The 23,981-nt window shown below is 35.4% G+C and overlaps 1 protein-coding gene across 4 annotated transcripts in view; it reads right to left on the bottom strand.

Annotated features, from left to right (window-relative positions):
* Kansl1 (KAT8 regulatory NSL complex subunit 1) overlaps positions 1-23,981 on the bottom strand; it is a 176,222-nt gene that overhangs the window by 50,704 nt on the left and 101,537 nt on the right. For all 4 annotated transcript variants that reach the window (XM_023563369.2, XM_003465917.5, XM_023563368.2 and 1 more), the window contains one exon: positions 8,490-8,631. In XM_023563369.2, the coding sequence (XP_023419137.1) occupies positions 8,490-8,631 (142 nt within the window). The remainder of the gene's footprint in view (positions 1-8,489; positions 8,632-23,981) is intronic.

Below are 23,981 nucleotides of genomic sequence, written 5' to 3'. Positions count from 1 at the left end.
ATTCTCTTTGACAATTTCAAATTCAGATCTCACATTCACACCAGGAAATGAGATCAAGTGAGACAGGAAACTCTTAATGAAAATTTTGTGCTAGAATCACCTAGCCAAGCCAGACATGGTGGTGCACACCTATATTCCCAGCACTTAAGAGGCTGCGACAGGACTGCCACAAGTTTGAGGGGCTACCCAGTGAATTCAAGCCTAGCCTAGGGGCAAGAGGATGACTTGGGCAATATTATCAGACTATAGCTGGCATGGGACCAGGTTTTTATTTCTTGGTGTTTTGTTTTGTTTTTTTTTTTTTTTTTTTTTTGAGAGAAGGTCTTGCTTTGTAGTACAGGCAGGCCTGAAACTTCTGGTGATCTTCCTGCCTCAGAGTCCTTAGTGCTTGGATAAGGTGCACATCATGACTCCAAACTGGGTATTCTCCATTTTTAAAAAGCTCTTTCAAAAATTCTAATGTAAACTCTAGGCAGAAAGAAATCTGATTTGATAAACAGATAGAAACAAACTTTAAGGTTATCTAGGGGAAGAGACAATGTAAAAGTATCAATGCTGGAATAGACAAGAATTAGGAATTAGGAAGGTAAGGTAATAAAGGCTCTTACAGGGTCTTAAGTCTTGTCAGTACTTCCAGCTTTTACTGTCAATGGGAGTTAACAGACAGTTTAAGAAGAAAGAAGAAATAATCTAATTTATAAATAAGATCAATGTCTACTACTCTGTTGATATATGTAACAGAGAACAAACAGCAGCAAGAAGAATGGCTGCTCAAAGTGTTGATCTACACATATATACATACACAAACACACAAATGAGGACAGAGTCAACAATATATACCATTGTGTTTATAGGATAATGATGGAAGTAAAGAGACCCTGCCAAGATTTCTGACCTTTGCAACTAGAAAAAGGCAGATCTTGTTATTTTGGATTACACGTCTTCGGAATAAATAGTAATTTTAAGTAAACTTGTATTTGGAAATATTAACACAATATTATTAGTTACAATATTATTAAAATTAAGTAATCCATACAAAGATATGTATGTAAGTTAAGCGTAACAAATAAAATGAAACCCTGGAGCTTTAATTTATACTGTACCTTTACCAAAAGAATGAAATCAGCTTAAAAAAAAAAAAAACAAATAAGAGGAATGTAAGTAGTAAAATACACTAATTCCAGTAATGTTTACAGAATACCTATCAAGTAAAACCCAAGAGTAAGAAAAGAAACAGATAAGGAACTTAGGTTCATCTAGTTTTGAACAAACAAGTACACAAAACATTATAAAGGTGCTATAATAGAAATTTACGGTCAAAGAAAACAAAAGAATAGCCAAAAGAAAACAAAACAAATTCAGCCTAGCTGAAAAGGTTCTTGGAAGTAAAGCTTCACTGAGAGGTCTGTTTATCTCCTCTTTCCCTTTGCTGGTACCGAGGTCTGTACTCAGGGGCTGACATACTCTAGCCAAGCACTCTACTACTAAGCTGTGTCCCTTACCCTTTTTCTTTTGAGACTGTATCTTACTAATTTGATCCAGCTGGACCATGTATGCAATTCTCAGCGTCCTGACTAGCTAGCTGAAATTATAGGTATGTGCTACCTGCACACAGTTCCGTATTTCTTTAAAATGACACTTTGTATATAAACTGTTACATTGCACAAGAAAATTTACTTGGGAAAAGGTTTGTATATGTTTAACAGCCACATAAAAGAAATGTATCATCCCAGAAAAAGTTTTTCATAACATTCTGGGTTTCATCTGGGTTAATGAGGCATGGGTGTATCCATCAGCCTAAATGACAGTAACCTTAGCACAAATGTACCCAAAAAGAGACAGCAACTGGCAGAAACCCAAGATAAAGGCCAAAAGCATCTCCATATTCTTCACCTCTGCTCCCTGAGTCAGAGCTAGAATGATGGTTGGGCTGACCAGCTCCAGAGCACCTTTTTAGGGCTGAAGTGAACTGCGCTGCTTTACACGAGGACCGAAGAAATTGGGATGGACTGGACATGATGATGCATGCTTAGAATCCCAGCACTCAGGAGGCTCAACATGAGTTCTAGGCAAACCTGGACTACATAGTGAAACCCTATGAAATGGTGGAGGAGGGAGGGAATAAAAGAGGGGGGAGGGAGGGAAGACTGGGATGCAGTCCTAGAAACTATTTCTTTGTGGAAACTAAAAATCTGTCCAAAAACCTAAATAACATTACTTTTAATTTGCAATAATAATTAAGATGTATTATTACATATTCATTCCACTATATCACTTTGGGGAGGTCAATCTTCCCATCCATTTTATTTTATTTTATTTTATTTTATTTTATTTATTTTTGTCTTTTTCCTTTTTATCGGTACTGGGGATCGAACTCACGACTGCCTGCTTGCAAGGTAGGTGCTTATGCCGCTGAGCTAAATCCCCAGCCCCTTCCCATCCATTTTAAAATAAACCAGTGACTGCATTGAGACCAGTTCCAAATGAACCACCCTAGGCTACCTAAAATGGGAATTTAAACTGTTTTACAAAATTTAAAGAAAATGGTATTAGCTCTATTGTTCCCTTTCAGGTCCTTCTCAATCAAAAGATTTCACAGCTTTTATATCTCTCATCTTCTCAACTCTTCCGCCCTTAGTAACTGTTGCCTAATCTCACCTGCCAGTCAGAAAAAGGAGGAAAAAAATGATACTGTATCAGACATTATTAAAGAAAAAGAGATCTTTTCAGTATCAGAAGCAGCCTGATCCCTATGCTAGCCTCTTGGTTTTATCTATCAGTATGATATTTTAATATGTATGTTCCAAAGAAATAGTGAAAAAATGCAAAAGTAAAACATGCTAGAAAGTTAATTGTTGGGGGCCAGAAACATAGCTCAGCACTGTAGTACCTGCCTGCTAAGTGTGAGGTCCTGAGTTTTTGACTCTTGGTACACCACACACTACATGCCACTCTCCCGGAGGAATTAATGCTTTAGAGTGAAATGGATGAGTTTACTCTAGCTGTTTCTGACTAGCCTCTTAACTGTAAGATTAACTCTGAACATTAGCTGGGTGTGGTGGTGCACATCTGTAATCCCAGCACTGAAGAGGCTGGGGCAGGAGGATACTTGAGTACAAGACTCTCTGGGTTACAAAGTGAGCTAAAGGCCAGCCTGAACTCCATAGCCAAGACCCTGTTTCAAAAACACAGCACAATACAAACAAACAAAAACTCTGAATATTAAATATGTGAATTAACTTTTATTTACATATTTGAGGCACATATATTATTTTCCTTCTCTAAGGCATGAGAGCACTTTCTTAAAAAAACAAACAGAAAAACCTGGTCAAATAAAACAATACCAATAATATGAAGAAAAGTACATTAAGAGTTCATAGAAATTGTGTTCTTTCTCATAAAGCAACAGAAATCATTATTCCCAAGACGGTCTATAAATACAGTATGACCTAAGAAGGTGAATATCTAATTACTACTTCATTTGTTTATTTTGGTGCTGGTACTAGATAGACCTTTCTCACTGGGATAATCTGCAGCCCTATTTGAAGAAAGGGTGTCACTAAGTCTCTAAATTCCCCAGACTCAACCCAAATTTGCAATCTTGCTTCCATCTGAGAGTGCTGGGATTATGTGTGCCACTACCACACCCATATTTTCACTCTGGTTTGTTTGTTTTGGTATTCTGAGTCAGGGTCTTGTTATGTATTTTAGGCTTCTGCTTCAGTCTCTTTTAGTACAGGAATACAGGTTTAAGTCACAACACCTAGTAAATACCTAACTTCTAACAGAACAGAAACTGGGTCTGGATCCCAGAGTCAACTACCAGTGGTCCCCATATACTTCTTTTTTGGAAATATACTATTTTAAGAAAATTAATGTTATCAGAAAACAAATTGAGGCCTTCAAAAGAAAAAAAAAAAATCCGACTATCTCTTCACTCTTCCACACAAGAACAAATTTTTAACTCAATAACCTATCATTAAACCTAGACTTACCTCATGAAAGGACCTGATCAACTCAGGCAATGCTGGCAAATGCTGGAGCAGAATGAAAAATGGGATTCCAACGCACTCTACTAAAAAGAGGGGTAGAATTTGGCCATTTGAACAACTTGGTAAGTCACGGTATCCTTAAAGTAACTACCAACTTGAACAATAGTTCTGAGGCCAGATAGTTAAATTTCAACTCTGCGCATACAGTTTACTTGAACTCTCTGACCCTCCATTTGTTTATGGACAACAAGCTCGGCATGGTGGTACATGCTTATATCTTAGCACACTCTGAAGGCTCAGGCAGAAAGATTATAAATTCAAGAACAGCCCCTGATTACATACAGTGAGAGCCTGTCCCCAAAAACATATAAAGAGAAAACGAAAAGAAAATGTTTATAGGTTTCTATTACTATAGTACCATGCAAAAACCAAACATATGTTAATACCGGAAGAAATTCCATGGATTATTAGAAGTTGAAGGCTATCCCCTCAGAATTTGTATCTACCCTGAAGCTTTAGATGTAACATTTGGAAAGAGTTTCTGCATACATAATAAAATTAAGGCAACTGCTTTAGCGTAGGCTCTAAGTAAAATCATGAATAGTGTATTGTTTTTGGTTTTCATTTGCTTTTTCAAACAGACAGGATCTCACTTCTGTAATTTGGGCTGGTCTTAAACTCAGTATGTAGCCCAGGCTGGCCTTGAAATCACAGTAATCCTCCTGTCTCAGTCTGCCCAGTGCTGGGATTACAGGTAGGTGTGTGTCACCACACTCTTGAGTAGTGTATATTATTTAATTTTTTTGAGACAAAGTTTTGCTATATGTAGTTCAAATTGGCCCTGAAATCACAGCAATCCTCATGCTCCAGCCTTCAGTGTGTGCTAAGATTATAAGCATGCACCACCATGCCTGGCTTTAAGCAGAGTGTTTTTGCTACTTGGACACAACATGCAGACAAATATGGCCACACTAAGATAAACACCAAATGGAGTATTGTATGGACAGGTCAAGGACTGCAAGCAATCATCAGAAGCCAACAAGGGCCAGCAAAGATTTTTCTCCTAAAATCTTCAGAGGGAGCATGGCTTTGCCAATACTTTGATTTTATACTTGTGGCCTCCAGAATTGTAAGAGAATACATTCTATTATTTTAAGTCACCTAGTCTGTGACACTTTTTTTTTTTTTTTTTGTATGGGGATTTAACTCATGACCTCGCACTTGCCAGGCAGGGACTTACAACTCAGAGCTAAATCCCTAGCCCCATTTTTTTTTTTTAAAAAAGACAAGATCTCACTGTGTAGTTCAGGCTGATCTTGAGCTTTTTGTAGCACACGTTGGCCTCAGACTCACAACAGTCCTCCTGCCTCTGCCTCCCAAGTGCTGAGATTATAGATGCACGCCCATACATCTGGCCTGGCAAACTTAAGAAAATATATCACCAACATTATCTAGTGTGTCAGATCTTACAGATCAAGAAACTGAGACTCAGATATGTCAAGTGATGATGTTTCCCAGAGTCATGTAGCTATCTGGCGGCAAAGCCAGGACTAACAGTAAAAATTACCACTTGTAAGTTTGGTATTTCTTCAATACACTATGCCTTAAATGATAAAACTGTTGGGTAATCAATGTATGCTCAAAACTCTAGAATACATAATTTTCCAGATATTGAGAAATATCTACTTTTTTTTCCTTTGGTATTTTGAGACTGTCTCACTGTGTAGTTCAGACTAGCCTTGAAGTCAATATACAGCATAGGCTGGCCTGAAATTCATACCAGTACTTCTGTCTTATCTGCTCCTATTCTGGTATTACAGGTGTACACCACACACCTGGATTTAAAATGTGTTTAAAGCTTCCTGAAACAGCTCTGTCCATACTGCTAAACAATGAGCTAAAGAATAAAGTAGGGCCAGGCATGGATGTGCACTCCTGTAATCCCAGCATTTGGGAGGCTGAAACAGAGTTCAAGGCCAACCCTGGCTACATAGTAAACTCAAGGTCAGCCTAAATTTCACAGTGAGATCCTGTTCTGAAACCCAAAATAAATAAATAAAAATAAAATTATTAAAAAGAAAGACTATCTTTTCATACATAGCTACTAAGACTGTAAATTGAAAAAATTTCAAGATAATTCTATAAAGTATTCATAATGAATATAAATGTATTCGTGCCTTTGACTCAGATAAACATGTCTATCATGACTTGTTTTGTAATATAATTTAAATAAAAAACAATTTAAATGATCAACAAAGAAAGGCAATTCAATAAGGTATTTATTCAATACTTTACAGTATTCCCCCCACCAAAAAACAAAACAAACAAACAAAAAAAAAAACCCAGGAAAATACTAAGGGTACAACATATAACACAATTAATTTAAAGAAATATGTGCATGGGGGGCAATAGTGGAAGAAAATATATGCACAAATTTGAAGTATTTGTACCAAGTTAATTTTGTGTTTGCTGGAGAGCAGCTACACATAATTTAGATTCATTTATCTTTATACACTCCTTTGTAATTTCCACAGTTCCTAAACCTTGAAACAAAGTATTTTATTAATTCTAAGTCATATTTTCAACATAGCAGCATCTTTTAAATTGAGTTTCATCTCAAAATTGCTATGTCCTAATTTATTTAAAATTCATGTCTCTGTGGTACATAAAACTATATATTTAAAAATCAACAGTATCTCAGTCTGTGAAGTAATATAGTCTTACAGTGAACAACTCATATAGCACAACATTTATACATACATCAACTCACATGCATATATACACATTTTTGAATGCATGTAAGATAGATGAAGCAACAAAGAGCCAGTGTACTAATCTCAGTTGTAACTAAGTTCTAGTTCCCAAATACATAAATTTCTGCTTTACGCGTTAAGAGCCTAGAAACAGACAGTGAAGAGGTGTTTCTCAAACAGAAATTCTATTTTTCTTGTCAAGTTGGGAATATTCAATTATCAGCTATTTTTAGCACCATTAGATATCACTTTCTATGAATTTCACTTTAAAATTTTTCTATGTGAAGATGAGCAAAGGAAAGCAAATAATTCTCTACAAATGAAATATCTTAGTTTTGCTCAAGAAGTTAGGATTTAATCTGTTCCTTACCAAGACGGTATATATTATTAAAAAGCCCTCTGGACTGTATCTTCAATTATAATAAGCTCCGATGAATTGCTACAGATTTATATACATAAAACTCAATTTGGAAAAATCTTGGACTATTCAGTGAAAGTTTTAGAATAAAAGCTTATATGAATAGTTTCATACAGGAAGCTGAAGAAATGTTACTTCAGAACCAGGATCATTCTGTTTAACTTGTCAGGAGGTCACCTCTAACTCAACCTGGGCCTACTAGTAATCTAATGCGTACTCTTGTGCTTGCTCCGGCAGCACATACACTAATACATACTCTTCACAGCACAAACATTAGGGACAAACATGTATTACAACACTTATCTTTTAAGAGCAGCAGACTATGTCTATATCCAAATTGAGTAATAGGAGGGCCTAATGCCACCAAGGTAAAACATGGTATTTTGATAGAATGTAGGTTCTAACAAGATAGGATTTCTGTTCACCACGATGAGTGCCCATAAAGAAAAGTGCATCTAATATGATATAAGCACTAAATATTTGTTGAATGGATTCATTTTCTATGCAAATTTCTCTTCAAAGCAAAGTCAAACTAAACAGAGAAAACTGGCCTCAAACACATGATCCTTCTCTCTGTCTCCTGAGTGCTGGAATTACAGGTGGGTGCCACCAGGCCCAACTCTAAATTGTATTTTCAAGAAGAAAACTATGCAGTGTCACTGTAAAAAAATAAAAGCTGTAAGGTTAACTATCAGTCCTCTGCAAATAGAACACCTGAAAGTGAAAATCCTAACCACCAATGTCTAAATTTGCTGTAAACACTCAGGCATGATAGGAAACACCTACAATCCCACCATCACTCAAGAAACTGAGGAACGAACATCACAGTGAGTTCAAGGCCAACCTGAACTGCACAGAAAGACCCGGTCTCCCCTGCAAAATACCCCCAAAATAATACATGTGCCAAAATCATCTTTTTATGAAAAAAAGAATCTATATTCTTCCTCAAGAAAACAAAAGTTTAGCAGTAGAACAGGTAGATATCTAATCAAAAAAAGAATGTAGACATCATCTATAAAACATCATATTTCCATAAATACAATGTGACAAATAGAGTCACTGGCTTACATTTGTCTTTTTCTTGCGTTTCTTATTACCCCAAATAGTCACAATGTTTTCTTCTAAACACATTTCAACTAAACATTATAGTCTAACAGTGTTTTCTGAATCACACTAAGCAGTATCAGGCTCAAAGCACTGGACCAGATTATCAAACCATTTATCTTGATGTAGGTAGTAAGAGCTACTAAAAGGTAGAAGGAAGTGGGGAAAAAAGTGATGTTAAGTTTTAAATGGGATGAAATATACCAGACACTTATCCCTTACCTTATTTGCACGTATCTGTTTGTAAATATCTGTTTGCTGACGAATTCGATACTCCAAGTCAGAAACATGAGCCTGAAGCCAGTTCCAACGGCTGACAATAGCTGCTCGATCTGCAGCCCATTTCCATTCTGACCTGCGTTTCCTAAAAGGAAACAAACTGAGTGAAACTCAAGAGTAGCAGTAACATGCACCAAGTGGGGATAAGGGGCTAGGTGGGTAGTTTTTAACTTCTACAGGACCTAATGTAGACTAAATTGCTATTATGTCCTAATTTATTTAAAACTCATGTCTTTGCGTTACATAAAACTATACAAAAATCAACAGTATCTAGGTCTGTGAAATAATGTAGTCTTACAGTGAACAAATCAAGATGTATGTTCAGACAGACACACACAACCCACTGGACAAAATCCCTCCAAATTAAAAGGAACCACCTTCTGCTACCATAGTCCTAGAACATTGCTTTAGTTTCTTAGAAGCTGCAAGTATTTTCTATGTTTAAAAAACAAAACAAAAACAAACAGAACACTTAGCCAAGGACGGTAGTGCACACCTATGATACCAGCACTAGAGAAGCCAAGGCAGGAAGCTCATGAGTTTGAAGTCTGGGCTACATAAGTGAGTTTAAGGGCAGGTTGCACTACATAGTGAGATCCTGTCTGTAAATAAATAAATGCTAAAAACTAAAATAAAATAAACACATATAAAGTACAAATTATATAAAAAATGTAAGAGTTGTTATAGATATTCTTAAAGCTAATTTTTCTTAAAGCTAATCAAGAATTTAGCAAGGATCAACATCCAGAAACTGTCAAGAGGAAAATTTTTTAGTATGATCAATTTTCACATATCTTATATTCAAAGAAATCCCAATGAAATTCTCTATAGTATGTTCTTTGGTGTTATATTTATTTTTAAATTTAAAACAAATTTTAAAATAAATTTATTTTCAATTTTCAATCTAGACACAAAAAACTCAAAAGTTTTAAAATAGAGTTTAGTAAGGTAACAGCAATTTGCACACTGGTGTTAATAGTTATTTAATCATCATGGAACTCCACTTCTGAGACTGTAACTCTTATAATGAGCAAACAGATTCACCGCAGAATTTATAATTGACTAAAAATTATACTATATCTATAAAGAGTTAAGCAAATTAACTCTGTACATCAAAATGACATCTCAGAAGACAATATTCAATGAAAAAAGATCACAAAAGTAAATTAAGCACTATTACGAGTACACACAAATAGTAAACAAATTTAATGAAATACTGTTTAGCAATTTAATTAGTATACATATCTAAATATGACTCCTCTCAACAATGGAATATGAAAATGAAAAAGAATAAATAAGAATTATTACAATATAAGCAATAAATGTATGAAAAATACACACAGAACAGATAAATTCACAATCAGGGGGCTCTGGATCTAAGGGAAACAGCAAAGTTGGATTTTAGCTCTGCTTGCAATGCAGTGTTTGATTTCTCTTAAAAATCTGAGAAAAACCTGGGAACATTTAATGCTCTTTATTAAGGGGAATACCTGTACCTGCTAAAATCTGTATACATTTTGTAATCGAAATATTTCATTTAACAAAGTCATACTGCCCTTAGCCTCACTTTCAATTAGGATATTTTTTTAAAATATTTTTTTGAGCAAGGTCTTGGTATTAATTCAGACCGCTTTTGAACTCACTATGTAGCCTCGGGGTAGACACGAACTCGGGGGGCAATCCTCCTACCTCACCCTCCCAAGTGCTAGGACTATAAGTATATATCACTGTGTTGGGCTTAAAAAATTTAAGTGATTATATGTAAATCTTTAACACTGCCCATCAACAGGGAAAAATACAGTTACATCAATAATAAAAAGTAACAAATCTTGCCACAGTTAAGTACAGTTAGAAATGACTTAATGCTTAATCATACCACAAGACTTATTGTCCAAGTAAGTATTGTCTAAACATCAGTTGCTGTATTGTCCAAACATCAGCCATTCAAATCAACTATTGATAAAGTATTATCTAATTATCCTTTTTTTTTTAAAAAGGCAACTTTACTTCCCTAATCTTGAGGAAATCAGTACAAGATAAAAAGATACACTTAAAATAATTATATGCTTCAACAATGGTGGCAGGTCTAGTCTAACCCAAATTCAAGAAAATCAGTCCTCCAGAGACAAATAATAACCTAGGGATGTTCCCCTCCCTTCTAAAATAGACAAAACTAGTTAACCTCCGAATTCTAACTTTCACTACTCTTCAAGGCTTACCACTTGCCTATTCCACATCTCTTGGTTTAATAGGTTCCTTTCATCATTTCTAAAGCCCACCAAGCCTACTCTATCACTGCTAGGCTACTCTTCCCAGCACTGGTCAATTACACGTTTCCTAATGAACCCCCAATGAATTAAAAGCATGCTTCTGTCACTCGTATGTTTAAGAAGCTTCCCTTTTTCTTCAAATCCAGTCTTCAAAGAGACAATAATTCAAAGGGAAGCCAAATACTGCAAAATACAACAACCAAAGTCAATAGGTGATAATAAAATTAAAACAATATCCACTTAATGACAGTTGTCTCACAAATTTCTTTCAAAGACTGTCAGTAAATATTGCCCTCCCCCATCTCATTTATGGAAACCAAAACAAGTGAAAAATAATTCCGGCAAACCTCCTTGTCTTCTTCTCCAAAGTGATCCTCAATTAGGCTCATAAACGGTCTCACCACCTCCAGAACAGCAAGTACTAACATAAACTGACAAGATGAAAACTTGCTGTTGAAACGGAGTTTAGACATTTTAAACAAAATAATTTTTATCTCTTTCTTGTGTGGGTGGGAATAAAAATCATAAACTCTGAAAGTCAAACAGAAACTAAATATTTTAGCTTACAAGAATTTTGATACATACATTTTTCTGTGATATTCATTCTTACAACTCTCCAAGTGTTCTTCTAAATAAAATACAAACTGAGCCTTTTGGTGATACTTTTTAAAGACTGGTCAGTGAACTCATACACATAAACATTACAATAAAGAACTACTACTTACTACTAGCAACACCAGGATGGGTTTTACTCTATAAACACAACTGTTACATAACAGTTGGAATTAAAGAAGTTTTCCAGTAAAAAACTGTCATACTGTTGCTATTCTATAATGCTGTTTAAACTGACTGTAATGTAAAATGGAAAATCCCACCCAGAGTCCATAAAGTATTTTCTAACACAGCAGCAATGTGCACAGAAGACTGAGTTGTCAGCAAAAATAAGCAGAGTGTAGTTAACAAGTCTGAAAGTATTAATTAACTGTGTAATTAACAAGTGGGGAGCTGTAATATTATATCTATCGATAGAGCTGAACACCAAATATTATTACAAGAATAAGAGGCCCTCAATTTACTTTTTCCTTAACAAAAACAAGGCAGAAAGTCTGTCAAAAGTAAAGGCAGACTCCCCTGTAATATTTAAAATGTAACTGTATCACTCTGATAATTTACAGCTCATAAATAGCAGGCACGGATAGAACATTGGGAACACGGTTGTACAGAACAATTAATGAAACAACATAGGGCTGGTAGCACCTGACTATAATCCTAGCACTCTGGGGAAACAAGGCAAGAGGATTACAAAATTGAACCCAGTCTAGTTAATGTTATCGAGACTATGTCTCAAAATAAGAAATTAAATATGGCTAGGACAGTTCAATGTAAAGACCCTGGGTTCAATCTGTGTTCCGTGACTTGATTTTTACCAAAATATTTGCTTACATGTATTGTGGTTAAGATGTGAGAATACTATTTGACTCTTGACTTTTATATAGTTCTTTACTGGTCAAATTGCTTTGGCTGAACACACTATGCAAAGATTTGTTAAAAGTTTGCACTATTGAACTTTTTATTCATTCACCACAATACAATAAAATACTACCAATATTTGCTTTTGTGATATGGCATAAATAGTAAATTTTAATGTTGACAGCTATGTGTCAGTGCTGGTTTCTGTCAGAAATACTTGTTGCATAAAGATTTCTTTTGTTGTTGTTACTTAAGTATGTGAATTTGAACAGTTCCTTTTTTTTTTTTTTTCTTTTGTCTTTTTCGTTTTTATCAGTACCAGAGATCGAACTCACAACTGCCTGCTTGGAAGGCAGGTGCTTATGCTGCTGAGCTAAATCCCCAGCCCCTGAACAGTTCCTTTTATATGATTATTAGAATATCACCATAGTATCTGGGATTCAGGACACTCAAATTCAAGTATAAAGAATATTTGCTGTATTTACTTAAGCAGAAAATAATTTTCTCTTTAAAAAAAAAAAAAACCAAAACAGCTCTTTATAAACTTTCTGAAACCTTATGGTGCAAAGTACTTTTTCCTTAAAAATTTAAGGTTTGGCTTACATGCTGGCTAATGTGGCAAACAATTCAAGGAATTAATCTTTTTTTTTTTTAGCTTTTTTGATATTATTTTGCCTCTTTAAATTACCTCAAAGGTATTGTTGATGAAATGGTTCACTAGAAAACCAAAGACAGATCACCATAGAGATTTTTATGTAAGGAAATTTAACCTCTTTTAAATGGGAGACCCAGGCTACTTCTATTTTGGAAGGATTGACACATTAAATCCTCAAAGGTGTTAATGTAGAATCTTTTCACAAGAAATATTCTGAATTACTTAGCTCAGAGATGACTGCCATTAATTTCGCTAAAAGTGGTAAGGAATGTAATTTCTGCTAACGAGTAAAAATCCAAATACATCAATTCTTTGCGCTCCTTAAAAACAGTTTTTTGTACTTTATAAACCCTGTCTTCAGTGTCTACAGCACTGCCACTGATAGCAGTGGTAGATACAGCAGCTCTGTTTTCTCACAGGTACTGCAACAAAGCTACTGATTTACCTGAAGTAACAATAAGGCCAGGTATGACGGCACCTGCCTATAATCCGAGTGCTCTGGGAGACTGGGGCAGGAAAATCACAAGTTTGACAAAGAGAGGGCAGATTACACTACAGTCCTTTTCCCTTCAAGCAACAACAAACATGCCATAAAGACCTGAATGGTGCTAATTCCATTTTTAATTCTGATTGCAATCCTATTACTAGTTCTTTGCTTTTAAGGATGTGAAGATTCTACAAACAAACTCAAAAGTAAAATGTTCACACTAAAACCTACAATTAAAAACAGTGCTATGCTGTTTTTAAGTACTTCAGAAAGGATTATACATGTGTTGGTTCCAATTGTGCAACAAAGCCAGAGACACCTGAATTCTAAAATCTCCAGGTTGTACATGACTTATAAAATCAAATGCACAGAAAGTGTCTCAGAACATGCATAACCAGAGCTGCCAGATTCCTAGTATCCAGAGTAAGAGTTCACCAGGAAACATAAATAGGAAATCTTGAAATTAAGAGCAGCATGAAACAGAGGAAGAGAGTAGGGCCATATCAAATTCTTGCTTTTATTTACTTTTTATTATCCTAAATTTGTAAACTGACCTTCAGAAATAATCAACATTATCTGTCATATAAGACAATATCATGTCACAAAATGACTTGATCCTAAATTACAATACACAATGTATGTATTTGATAACACCAACAATTAAATAAATGTAACTTTGAATTTCAATTTCATATTACTAAAGGTATAAACCAGGAGAGAAATAAAGGTGATATAACAATAAAACTACATCTTTTTTTTTCCTTCCCTTTTTGAGACAGTGTCTCACTATGCAGGTCAGTCTGACCTTGAGTTCATTTTGTAGCTCACATTGGTCTCGAACTCCCCAAAACACTTTTGCCTCAGCTTCCCAAGTACTGGGATTATAGACATGTACCATCACGCCCAGCAAAACTAAATCTTGTAAGAGGAAAATTCAAGAAATATAAGCAACAGGCCTTATTTTAGAAAATTTCTTGAACCTTGGGCATTACAGTCATCTGAAAAGTCAACCTTGAATGATACAAACCAAAATAATCCACTAAAATACATATCATATTATCAACCACAACTTCAGTAGCATTACTCCACCCCTAAATTTACAGAGACAAAAAAAAAGATACAGCATACTATCTCACATTAAAATAGCCTTCATTTTGTACAATAAGTACCATGGGGTTGGGGTGGAGGGAATAATATATAGTACCTTCTCCTCGCTTATTCTCATCTGCACACTAACTAGGTTACATTACCTTTCTAGAGAAGTTTGTGGCAGCAAGAAGTAAATGCATCAGACCTGCTTCTAAACTGCTAATTCATCTTGATAAAACTCTTGAGACTGATCATTTCATCTTTTTGCCCTCTTGCTTAAATTAGGTTATTTCTGATATTGAAATGAGATTTGTATATTTTGGTAATTATTCAAGTAAAAAAAATGTAACTCCCACTGTGGACTCTCCTCTCCTTCTCACTTGAAATATTTAAGCAATTATTTATCAACAGTTAAGTGCTAGGAACACAATCTAAAAGTATTGTGGCTCTGCAATTTTTAGGTTTTAGTGGAAAAGGATGGTTAATAAACACATAATCACATAAACTGTAAGAGAAAAACATCCTAATTGTGACATCAAATTGAGGAATATAGAAGGCATTCTCTGTGACATAAATACTTCAACTGAGTTCAAAGCATTGAAACTGGTAGCAGCTAGGAATAGGACTAGAGAACAAGCTAAGGGATAGAAGGGGGGCGCTGTGATATGTCTATGGCAAGTACTATATAATGGCTGCATGGCTAGAGCAAAATGAACAGCAAGGCAAGAATCGCCCTCAGGTTGACACTGGTAAAAGATACGGAAGGCAAGATCACAAAAGACCTTGTAATCCACGGCAAATTTTCTAGAACAATGCTAAGGAATCCTGACCTTCCCTGTGCCATTTTTATCCGACCCTTTTTACTTTTTATTTACTTATTGTCTATTTGAGACAATCTCACTATGCAGTTCAGGATGCCCTTGAGCTCACTTTCCTCCTGCCTCAGCCTCTCAGGTTTTGGGATTACAGGTGCACGCGCCACCACAGCTGGCTTATCTGACCCTTTTTAAATGAAACATTTCAAATATAAGCGGCAGGATATTGAACTTTTTTTTTTTTTTTTTTTTTGGTCTTTTTTCCTTTTTATCGGTACCGGAAATGGAACTCAGGACTGCCTGCTTACAAGGCAGGCGCTTATGCCGCTGAGCTAAATCCCCAGCCCCAGGATAATGAACTTTTATATAACTCGTAACTTCAACTATCAACTTTTGGCCAATCCTAACTCACCTATCGCATCTACCCGTTCCCCCTATGGATTATTTTTAACTTGACCCCCAATATTACATCATTCTCTCTAAATATTTCAGTATGTATCTCCAAAACTAGGGTCTTTTAAAATATACACATGCATATTTTCTAAATGTAGAAAACTGACAATAATTTCTTAGTGCAGTTATTGTTCAAGTTTTCAGACTGGCTCAGCATTTTGTTTAAAGCACAGTCAAAATAAACCTAGTTCACTTGGTTAACACATCTCAAGTTTGTAACAAATTAAACGTTTTCCTTCTTAAAATTTGTGTAAGAAAAAAGCACTGTCCTTGAGCACTGTTCACACTGCTGATTTTATAGACTTATAGCCTCACTTTTGAACTTTATAAATTATCTCTAAACTACCTGAAAATTCTAAAGTATCTCAATAATCCCACTTCCTTAAAGATCATAATTTATAAATAAGACAAACCATTATTTGATATGGATTGAGAACTTAAGTTTTTTGTAGGTCACCTGATAAATTATCTGAACTTTCTCATACACTCCATTTTACATGTTTAAGACTATTTAAACACTCCCAACCTTAGTATCTTTTATCTTTAAAGCCATCTCTCTTTGGGAAAGTCTTTCCTGGTGAATTTTACAAGCTATTTTAGTCGTGTCTTGGTTCATTAACACTTTCAATTCCATGCCGGGTGTGGTGGCTCACACCTGTAATCCCAGCACTTGGGAGGCTGAGGCAGGAGTATCATTGCAAGTTCGAGACCAGCCTGGGCTACATAGTGAGCTCAAGGCCAGCCTGAACTGCACAGCGAGACCCTGTCTCAAAAAGACCAAAAAAAAAAAAAAAAACCACAAAAACAAAAACAAAAAAAAAAACTTTCAATTCCTAACAATTTGGTGACAAACATGGCTGCTGTCATGTTTCCCACATAAACATAAACTTGGCCATGTTTCCCAAATTTGAAGAACAAATTAAAAATTAAGTTTGGGAACTGAGGTAACACTGTATTCTTAGAGCTTAGTGTTTTTGTTTTTGTTTTTTAACAAAAGACAATTTATTTGAAGGTAGGGAAAATGGAAACAGAGATTACAGTTGTCCTGGGTGAGTAGGGAGAATTCAAAAGTGAATTCTTAAGAGCTTAGTTTGATCTTCTAATTTTGTTATTTATAAAATGTTCTATATTTCCAAGTTATGCTATACATAGGATGAGTCTTCAACTCTATTAACCATGCCTCCTTATGGGCATTAACTATCATGTATTTTATATATCAGGAATCCAGAGGAAATGACAGATTGAACTAACAGGTTGCCTTTTTAAAAGCAAAACAAATTAAATTAAAAATCCAACTGAAGCCTGAAAGATCTGGTATGGCTTGGAGCCCAGTGAAGTATTCTAGCAGAGAAAAATAAAGTACAACAAAGAATTTGAACATGTGGAAAATTGGTCTACTTACTGTCTTTTAAATGAATAATACTGTCATGTTTCTTTCTTTTTAACTGGTACCGGGGATTGAACTCACGACCACCTGCTTGCAAGGCAGGTGCTTATGCCGCTGAGCTAAATCCCCAGCCCCTACTGTCACGTTTCAACAATAAAGCAAAATGACAAGTTAATGAGACACTCTAGGTTACTCAAATTATTGTTATATCAGAATGAATCAGTTTCTGTTTACTTTCCTACATAGCTCATCTTTTATTTATGTATTTATTTTGGTACCAGGTATCAAAGAGTTTTATCTTTTTATAGAGTATGGATCATTTCAAGAACCTTCCAAAAGTCAAACTGTGTTCAGAATATTCAAGTTCTGTATGTGATATAAGTTCTCCTTCAAAATTCCTGAAATAAGGAGCCAAGAATATAGATCAACAGTGCAGCCCCTCCCTGGCAAGCACAAGGTCTTGAGTTCTATTCCCAGTACACACAGACACACACCAAAAAAATTGTACTTTAAACCAGACATGGTGGTGCATGCCTGTACCTCTAGCATTTGGGAGTCTGAGGCAGGAGGACTGCCATCAGTTTAAGGCCAGCCTAGGCTACATAGTGAGTTCAAGGACTAAACTACCACAGTGAGACCAGACCTTCTCTCTAAATAAAATTCTTAAAACAACTCAGTATTTCCATTCACCAAAAACCATACCTTAAAATTTAAAACTAGCCATTGTTTCATCTGGCTCATTTCATTTAGCTAAGAGACAAAGTTCACAACCAATAATATAAAGTATAGTACCTATTGTAAGGATCACGTAAACTTGGAAGATTCCTAAAAGCATCACAACTAAAAATTGAGAAGAAAAACACCGTATTTTTTAATACCTCCCATTCTCCAATACCTTAGGCCAGTGCTCCTTAAAACAAAGTAGAAAAGCAGTGTATTGACAAGATTCAGAAGTGTTTCCTTTCCCTTGTCTCTCCCAATATTCCATAGAAAGAACTTGCTTCTGGCTATCTCTAGACAATCAGAGAAATCTTTGTAGAAGACCCAAAGACTAACTGTATGTAATACAATTCAAAAACAAAAACACTTTCATCCTCATTTTCAAACTATTACAATACAGCTTGTTTGAAGAGTATGGTGTCCATGAAAACCAAGTTAGCAAATCCTAGCCAGCTAATACCACTGCGATCCAGTGGCTGTTGAAAAATCAAAGAACCAAAATTCCTATCAGTGCTCAACACATTCAAAAATAATGCTACAACTTCAGTTAGTTAAGAAGTACTCCAGCCAGGGGTTTAGCCTGTAAAGGAAGGCCTGGTCCTTGACCTGTCCGATATAAACCATAACAGAAAATTTAGCTTTATCCCCTTAATGTCTGTGAATTTTAGTAGATGATGCATTAGACCAAATACTTAGGTTTTTTCCTTTTTCTTTTTTTTGGTACCAGAAATCGAACTTACAACCTCGTGCTCGCTAGACAAGTGCTTATGGCGCTGAGCTAAACCCCAAGTAACCTCAGGTTTATTTTCTTTAAACATCCTTCAAATGTTTTAAATATTTTATCACAAATGGAAAAGGTATCATTTTTGTTGTAAAACTCAACGAGGCAATCTTTTAAAGTGTTTGCCACCAAACACTCCCCCCTTTTGATTGTACATGCATCTTTAATTTCATAGAACATTACTTCACAATAGGAGGCAGAAACTGATCTGTGTGTGAAACACATCTTGTACTATTTTTTATTTTTGTTTTCTTCTTTTTTGAGACAGTCTCACTATGCAGTTCAGGCTGGTCTCGAACTCACAATGATTCTTCTGCCTCTGCCTCACAAGTGCTTGAACTACAGGCAAGTGACACCACATCCAGCAGTATTTTCTCATGTTCATATTGTAATGTATTTAAAAAGTTAACGTATGAGCAGAACTAAAATATTCACCAAGCTTTTCTTACCACTGTGGCCTAAAATGTAAAATTTGTAATTAATGTGTTAATTCCTGTGCATTTTAATATTCATTTTTACAAACGAAAAAGTAAAAATAAAGAAAGTTTTAAAGTTAATCAAACATATAATATTAAATACAAAAAACTTAAAGGAGATACAAAGAATACATAAGACAAAAAATAGTCCACTAACTACCAGGAATTAACCATACGCCATAGCATCTTAAAGATAAGAAATTTTACATTAAGAAGATGATCTCCCTTTAAAGGTATTTATTTCCATTGTTTCTGAAATTAAAACTTGATTTTACTCATGATTTGTAACTGGGGGTGATTACGTTCTGAAAAGAACATGTGGAAATATCTGCAAACATTTTTGGTTGTCACAAAATGGGGGAGGTGGCTTAACTGGTATTTGATGGTAGAGGCCAGATAAGCTGTTAAATATCAACAAAACAAAGGACAGTTCCCTACAAAAAGATGTCAATACAGTTGAGGTTGAGGGGCCTTGATCTATATGAAACACTAATGGGCATAAAATCCTTACTTTGCCCAAATCTATCCCTCCTTACTTTCCCTTTTTGCCTCCCAGAGGCATTTTAATACAAAGGAACATCCCCATCCCTTTTTGAGATAGGGTTTCCTTAAATTTTCCATTGAATCTACTGTATTTTCCTGCATCAGTTTCCCAAGTAGCTGTGATTACAGGAATATACCCTGGTTTCTTTATCTTTCTATTTTGTTCCACTGCACTCTGACATTTTGCAGGTTATTTAAATAAGCCACCAAATTCTTACAGTCCTTTCATAGTCAGATCAAAAGCAAGGGAGAATTTCAAGTTGTGGTCCAAACTGAGAAAGAGAGAGAGATAGAGAGAGAGAGAGAGACAGACAGACAGACAGACAGTCTATTTGAGATACTAATTTGAGTATATAGTAGATAAAGCATTATACAGTAAAGGTAAGCTACTTTTATTTCAGTTAGTCATATGCAAGTTGGTGAGTATCCAGACAAAACTGCAAGTATTTTAGTCACATAATGTGTTTATAGTATCTTATTGTAGGTAGTACTTAAACAGGCATTGAAGCCACTGTTCAAGTCTCTCATCCTTAATTTGTGAATTAGAGTCCTAACTCAAATCAATCTCTATATCAAGTTCTTCAAGTAAACCTTTGTCTGGCAGGTAGACATGACTCTAAGTTACATTTTAATTTTAATGAATTGGTACTGGTAACTGTGAATCAAGTCATCCAAAACCTATCAACTATTTTACTACTCAAAAATAAGACTGCTTGATCATTACTACCATATTTGACATCTTTCCTCTAATGAGAACCTAGTCTTTAAGTAGTAACTATATAAATAACAGAAAACATACAATGAACATCTCAAAATGCAACATGTATACATCATTTCAAAGGAAATAAATAGCTCCCATTTATTCCACACTTTGCACAGACCTTAAGTTTCCACATATGCAAAACTAAATTTTCTATCACAAGGCTCCTTCCAGTTCTGGAGTTCTACCCAACTGTGTGTCTAGGCAGCACATTTATAATCAGAAGAAAACTGCTCACATCCTAAGACAGTCCTCTACTAAACAAGGTGTATACTAATTAAAAATAAACTAAATCAACTGGTGTCAAAGTGGACTATCTCTTACCAACTTTTATGAAGTTGTTTATCTTTAAATTAATGAACTATGTCCAATGTATTTATCAATTTGCTCCGTAGTAAGAGAGCTGGGTCCAGAATTTGCTTGGAAATACTGTAGATCCTAAGCAACTCAACAACTAAAACTAGAACATCTACCTCAATAAACCTGGATATCAAAATAATCTTAATTCTTAAAAATTCTGAAGATGGTTGGGCATGGTAGCACACACCTGTAGTTCCTGTACTTGGGAGGCTGAGGCAAGAGGATCACTGCAAGTTTGCAAGGCCAGCCTGGGCTACTTACAAAGTTCAGGGCCAGCCTGAACTACATAGCAAGACCTTGTGTCAAAAAACAAAATATCTTAAGATGAAAGAAGGCTACAAACTTCCAAACTTGCTGAAGTGAAACTAGAAAATCTTTCTTTTGATGTTCTTAACAGGCTCAAATTCCTTCTGCAGGACTCCCACATTGCTGACAGTTTATTTTTCTAAACAGTTCAGTTATGACTGCATGTGTATGTGACAGTGAGGTTTGTGTTTGTTTGAGTGGTACTGAGATCATTAGCCCTTATTTTTTGAGAAGGTTTTGCTAAGTCATTAAATTTCTCAGGCTAGACTCAAACTTGTAATCCCTGTGCCTCAGCCTCCGATTGCTAAAATTATAAGCAATGGTCAATGCAACCAGCTAACTCCATGCTAGTATGTCAATACAATCTTGTAAGCAAAGGAGAAGGCTTCTAATTTATAGCTCAAAACACATTATTAATATAAATACAGGAAAAAGGAATGGTGAATCAGCTAAATAACAAACCGAAAATGAAAATAGTATGTAGTTAATAATAATGAAACTCTTGTTTCAGAGTTGAGTGTCAGTAACTGAATGGATAGTTTTCCAACAAAAGTGTTAATCTCAAAGTTCATCACACAACTGCAAAAGTATCTTAACAGAAATATTAATATTACCAAGAGGTTATAAATTAAATAATAAAAGTTCTATCCAAGTAAGTTTAAAACAATTTTTTCTTTTTATTTTCTCTTTTTGATTTAGATACTCCTTAAACATCTGTTTAGATTATGTCTACCTTGCTGGAATTCTATACTAAAGATCATTGATTTGTCTGATTTTCTTTTATGAACTCAGCTGTTTTTATAAATCAAGCAGAATTATTTTGAAGCACATAAGCAGTTTCTCTTCTGCAGATGGGAAAGAGTAAAAAGACAGAGTGCAGCAAATTCTATATAAAGCCCTCCCCCACTTTCTTTGTATTGTTCCCCAGGAAGTGAAAACAAAATCCCAGGAAATTTTAGATATAAAGATAACATCAGAGGTATATGTGATAACACATGTAGCTTTTCAGAGAACTACCTATGATTTTAAATTTAGAACAAAACCTTCACTGCATCATTGTGACTATAAAGCAGGTTATTTACAGGACACCTCCCACAAAGGAAAACTGTATGTTTACAAACAAAACAAAATACCAAATGGCTCTCAACAAGTCCTCAGACACAATCTCTGCAATGAGGCAAAAACAATTAAGCCAACTGTAAAATACCCACTGCCCACTTTTATCTTTTAAAGTTCTCAGGGTCATTACAGAGAGTGACCATAAAATGCTTAAGCAACTTATAGCCAGCAGATAAATGCCACAGATTCACAGCAGAGTGTTATCCCCCACAGTGCTTACCAATGTGCTGAAGCAAAGAAGCATTCAGGGTTGGAAACTACAATAGAAAAGTTTCATTCACAGCACATTTTCTGGTTAGTTTTGTAACTCATGTTACTAAATTTAGAATTTAAGAAAGACAGAGAGAGATCTCAGAACCCAACAAAAGCCAACTGACATGTCAAGACACAGCAGAATGAGATTTACACATGACTTTCAACTGTAAGAAGCTTCTACCTTGGCTGGGGTTTTAGCTCAGCAGCATAAGCGCCTGCCTTGCAAGCAGGCAGTCCTGAGTTCGATCCCCGGTACCAATAAAAAAGAAAAAGACAAAAAAAAAAAAAAGAACCTTCTACCTCACAAAACCTAAACATCTGGTAACTAATTTTATTAGAAACACTTCAGTACATATAGTCTTCAAAGAAAACAAAGATGTAGTTGAAACCCCTGTTCAAACTACAAGAATGTTTTCTATTAAAATACAAGAAATATTAAAATAGATTAGAGCCCAGCATGGCGGGGGTACACCTGTATTCTCAGCTACTTTCCAGGCCAGTCTGGGCAACTTGTCAAGGCCTTGTGTGCATTTGCATGTGCGTGTGTGTTAATAACAGGCTGTCTTTGGGCAACTTGTCAAGGCCCTATCTTTCTTCATACATGCGTGTGTGTATATCAATGACAGCCTCTGGGTTCCATTCCTAATGGAAAGAAAGGGTTCAGGCTGCTGGGGCTTTAGGGAAGTCAAAAAAAATAAACATGTACACACACAAGGGCAAATAAAATGGGAAAACATGCTTAAGATAGAATGGAGGTGAATGGCACAGGGAGGGCAAGAGTAAGCATATTACCATTATTAGGCTTTTAAAAAGAATTTTTTGGCTGAGGACACAGCTCAGTGGTAGAGTGCTTGCCTAGCACATGTGAGTCCCTGAGCTTAAATCCCAGTAAAATAAAATTAAAAGTTCCTAATTTAAATGAACAGACAATGATTTTTAAAACTCCAAACAAAAAATGTAAAACCCAAGCTGGGCGTGGTGGCTCACACCTATAATCCCAGCACCCGGGAGGCTAGAATAAGGAGAATAATTGCGAGTTTGAGACAAGCCTAGGCTACAAAGTGAGTTCAAGGCCAGCCTGAACTGCATAGAGAGACCCTGTCTTAAAAAGAACCCCCCACCAAAAAAAGCCAATTTGCAGTTCAACTTACAAAAATATTAATTTTAAAGTTTCTCTAAGAATACTACTTAATCTCTGATATCCTAAGAAATTGCTAATAACCAGATGTTATATCAAAAAAAGGAACACATGAGGAAAACTACATATCTCTAATCACTATTATATACATATAGAATGTTATCATATACAATACCATATACAGATTCAATAACCAAAGAAAGGAAAGACATCTGTCGCCAATAACCCCAGCAAACTGGAAAAAAAATTTTTTTTCACATCAGCGAAGGTTAGACAAAAGTAAAATTGTGCTTGTTGCCCAAGGATACAAAACTGGCAACGTGAAGAGGCTACAGCAGATGATAAAATAAG

This window comes from Cavia porcellus, unplaced genomic scaffold, assembly GCF_034190915.1.
Source record: "Cavia porcellus strain 051 isolate PalLab524CR breed Dunkin Hartley unplaced genomic scaffold, mCavPor4.1 scaffold_32, whole genome shotgun sequence".
In the NCBI taxonomy this organism is placed as follows: Eukaryota; Metazoa; Chordata; class Mammalia; order Rodentia; family Caviidae; genus Cavia; species Cavia porcellus.
The sequence above is the reverse complement of the archived record's forward strand: the minus strand, read 5'-3'. Positions and strand labels throughout refer to the sequence as shown.